At 29.1% G+C, this 3733-nt stretch overlaps 1 protein-coding gene across 1 annotated transcript; it reads right to left on the bottom strand.

Annotated features, from left to right (window-relative positions):
• Positions 1-899: 899 nt before the first annotated feature.
• LOC108547738 (protein maelstrom homolog) lies at positions 900-3172 on the bottom strand. The gene is made up of 7 exons (XM_017900386.1): positions 2994-3172; positions 2452-2653; positions 1978-2361; positions 1732-1895; positions 1369-1617; positions 1115-1246; positions 900-1038 (listed from the first exon to the last, which is right to left on the bottom strand). The coding sequence occupies exons 1-7, from the start codon at positions 3117-3119 to the stop codon at positions 904-906; spliced, it is 1392 nt and encodes a 463-aa protein (XP_017755875.1). The 5' UTR covers positions 3120-3172; the 3' UTR covers positions 900-903.
• Positions 3173-3733: the final 561 nt, after the last annotated feature.

Raw genomic sequence — 3733 nt, 5'->3', positions numbered from 1 at the left:
ATCTTTAAAATCACCATCCTTTCTCGCTGCAGAATTAGATTGTCGTGAATACATCTTTCAACAAAAATCGAGTAGCAAGCATCGCTACTTGAGTCGTTCTCGTAAATAATGGAAAGTAAGGAATCCATAACAATGGCAGATTTTTGGAAGTTCTAGGTAGGGTTGAGCCTAGCAGTACTATTAGACTGGAATGATCCACAGTCGGTAAGAACGATCTCTACTTAACCCTTCCAATCCCAAAAATCTAGATAATTTCTGACTTCCTAAGAGAGAGAGAGTGAGAGAGAGAGAGAGGGAGAGAGAGAGAGAGAGAGAGAGAGAGAGAGAGAGAGAGAGAGAGAGGGAGAGAGAGAGAGAGAGAGAGAGAGAGAGAGTGAGAGAGAGAGAGAGAGCGAGTGAGTGTGTGTGAGCGTGTGTGTGATTGCGGGAGGGAGAGAGGGGGAAAGAGAGAGAAGATATAAACTGTCACTCTGATAAGAACTGATAAAATAAGCTTTATTTTCACTGATGGTTCTCTGGGTTGCTTCGGGGGATCACTACGTGCAACTTATATTGCAATTTAGAATTACTTACTAAAAAGTACCTTATAATCGTGGTGGGCATTTCTTACCAGGATTACACGCAACCTATGGCCTTATCGAACAAGCCGGAAAGTTAATAGCGAAAAAAATAAAACAGAATTGTATAATAAATGGTAAATATTCTATAATAATGTGGTAATATGTCACTGCAATTTTAATTCTGTAGCGAGGAAGCTTGTTAGAACTAATAGCTAAATATAACTAAAACTAGTAACAATATATATGATATATTTCACATATTGTCACAATATTATAATATATCTTTTTATAATTACTTATACTTATAGTAAATCACTTTTACATTAGTATACAGGTTAACAAATTATTTTTTAGAGGTATATGTCTTGTCAAGTGATGGAAAATTATCAGTGTCTAATAAATCAATACTGTTTTCAAGATCACTAAGTACTTGCGGTTTCGTTTTAGGTAAACGCAGTGGTCTCGTCGGTATATTTAGCTAAAAAAGATGGAAAAACAAATTATTTTTAAATTGTTGAAAGAATTAATTAAGTAACTACAATTTTAATAATTACACGTGAGCTGTTTAAATTAGATGTATTGCATTTGTCATAATCAATTATTTCCAATGGTTTGCATTCGTTACGTCGTCGTTGTTCATCTCGATAATTCCGCTCAGATACCCTTCTCCTATGATCTAGAGATACCTAATTATATAAAAAAAAAAAGTTGAAATTTATCACACTAAATCTATATCATAAAAATAAAATAATATCGTCTATACATTTGTATGCATAATTGTATATAAGATTAATGATCTTTTACTTACTCCATTCATTTCGACAACTTGTTTTTGATTACTAATGCTCATACACTTTAACTGAATATCAATAGCACTAGTTTCTTGACTAGTACTATCTTGATCAGGTAAATCCAAAATTGATTTCTTAAATGGACAATGCATACCTTCAATCATTTCTATATTAAGGGACTCACAGCAATGATCACATATTATGAATCCCCATCGTGTTACTGTAGATTTACTACAGTATTGGCATACATCTATAATTTTATGGAACTATACAAAAACATAGAAAATGATTATTAAAAATATTAAATATTATTATGTTATAAAATAAATAAAAATAATTATATAGTATAATTTGTTGAAAAAGTTGTTTTGTTTGCTTACATCACACTCAAAGCCACGTTCAGTTGAAAAAACGTCTTTTGAAAATTCATTTTCAGCAACAACAAGAGGAATACTATGATCATTAACATTTTGCATAACAGCATTCCACAAGGCTCCAAATAATGCTTCTATTGAATAGATCAAGAAGTCATCTAGTGACCCGTCTAAAATGTGATTGCATATTACATATATTAATGACATACTTCTTTTTATCATTTCAAAATTTCTATAAATTATCATACTTACTGCCAGCATTTGTCATTTTTGTTAGCAATGTTTCCACAGCTAGTGTTACATTTTTTGTAGTGAATAATGGAGGAAATTTGTTTCCTATTTTATTGTATTCTAGAAATTTCGTCAATTTCTTAAACATAAGTGAAAAATCACTTTGTCCATCTGTTAGTTCTATAGGGATTTGGTGTGATTCCTGACTAGTTTCAATTGCATCTCTTTTCCAACCTAATGGTATTTTTACATTTAATACTTCATGGTAAATATTCTTAACACCATTTTGTAGATTAAATTCTGCGACTGCAAACTCTGCAGGACAAAACTCATATTTGTTGATACCTATTTCTCTTTTATAGAACCAATTTACATGTATAAATATGAACTTTAGTTTGTGCAAATCTGTAATATATGAAAATATTGTCAAATAATTAATTGATTTCTCTCTCCCTCTTTTAAAAAAAGTTTTTACATTTACCATGAAATACTTACTATTATGTTGCATACCCATGGAGACAACAGAGTCTATATATTGAAGCATGTTCTGTTGAAACTCTTGCTGTTTTCTCTCATTTCTTTCTAAGTCAGTTAAGTTTTCGCCAATTGTAGTTTTTTTACTTGCACTTCCTTGAGCTCTAATTTTGCTGTTCTTTGCTTTTGCTTTATAAACTCCTTTTTGTTGTTCTGAAAGATTCTAAAAATAATTACATAATTATATGAAGCGTTATCATTTGTATGTAAAATTCTTATTACCAATATATTATTATTAGAAATGATCAATAATAAATAAATAAATTATTATTCAGTATAATGTTAATTTATATTTAATAACACAGAATATTAATATATCGTATGATAATTTAAAAGTGTAATACAATAATTTATTTAATGAATGTCTTATTAAAATGATTCTTCTTTGTGTTGCTATAAATACTTATATTCGAAATAAGTTACATTATTGATACTGTATAACAGTTAAAACAAAGAAGCTATATTGAAAAGTATAATCGAATAATTGATATATAAAGTAATACCTTCCATGCTTCGCTACATCTTGGATCAGCTGCGATATCTGCTAACCTTCCTGATACAGTTAAACCACGACGTTCTTGATCCTGAGCCCAGTCACGCATAAAAAAATAAAACGCATTTTTGGCCATATTTTAATAACTGTTTTGAATGCCGACTTTCAACGTAATATATGGTTCCTTTGTTCCAGTATTGATAAGTCTAGTCCAGAATCGATAGTTTCCAATAATATTCATACTTCACGTCTGTTTCTGGCGCCATTTTCAATTCAGAGTGATTTGAAATTTAAATTACACTTAACTATTATTAATAATTTTTAATTATAAATTATTGATAGGGCAAGATTGAATTTAAATTAAATAAGATATAATATTTGGTATAATTCTTAAAAGGGAAGTGAAGATAAAAAATGTAACTTAAGAATATCGAGAATAATCTTAGCTCGAGACGTAAATAATGTATATTATATTGACTTTTTGGTTTTAATTAATGTCATTATACATGAAATTAAGAAAGAAAAATAAGTAATGAATGTGTTTATAAATATTGATAATGAAGTATTATAAAATGTTTTTGCAAAGTATTCATCTTACAATTAGTCTATTACTTTACAAATACTGTTGAAGATATCCTTCTTGTTGCTGAATACACCATTGTTTGGTTAATTAATTTATGATTTTAAAATGTAATACTTTCAATGCAATATTATGATGAAATATATACTTTCTTTTTGATAAATTGCAAT

Source organism: Eufriesea mexicana, unplaced genomic scaffold (genome assembly GCF_001483705.2).
Source record: "Eufriesea mexicana isolate 0111107269 unplaced genomic scaffold, ASM148370v2 scaffold1172, whole genome shotgun sequence".
NCBI classification, from domain to species: domain Eukaryota; kingdom Metazoa; phylum Arthropoda; class Insecta; order Hymenoptera; family Apidae; genus Eufriesea; species Eufriesea mexicana.
Note: the sequence above shows the minus strand (reverse complement) of the source record. Positions and strands in the feature narration are given on the sequence as shown.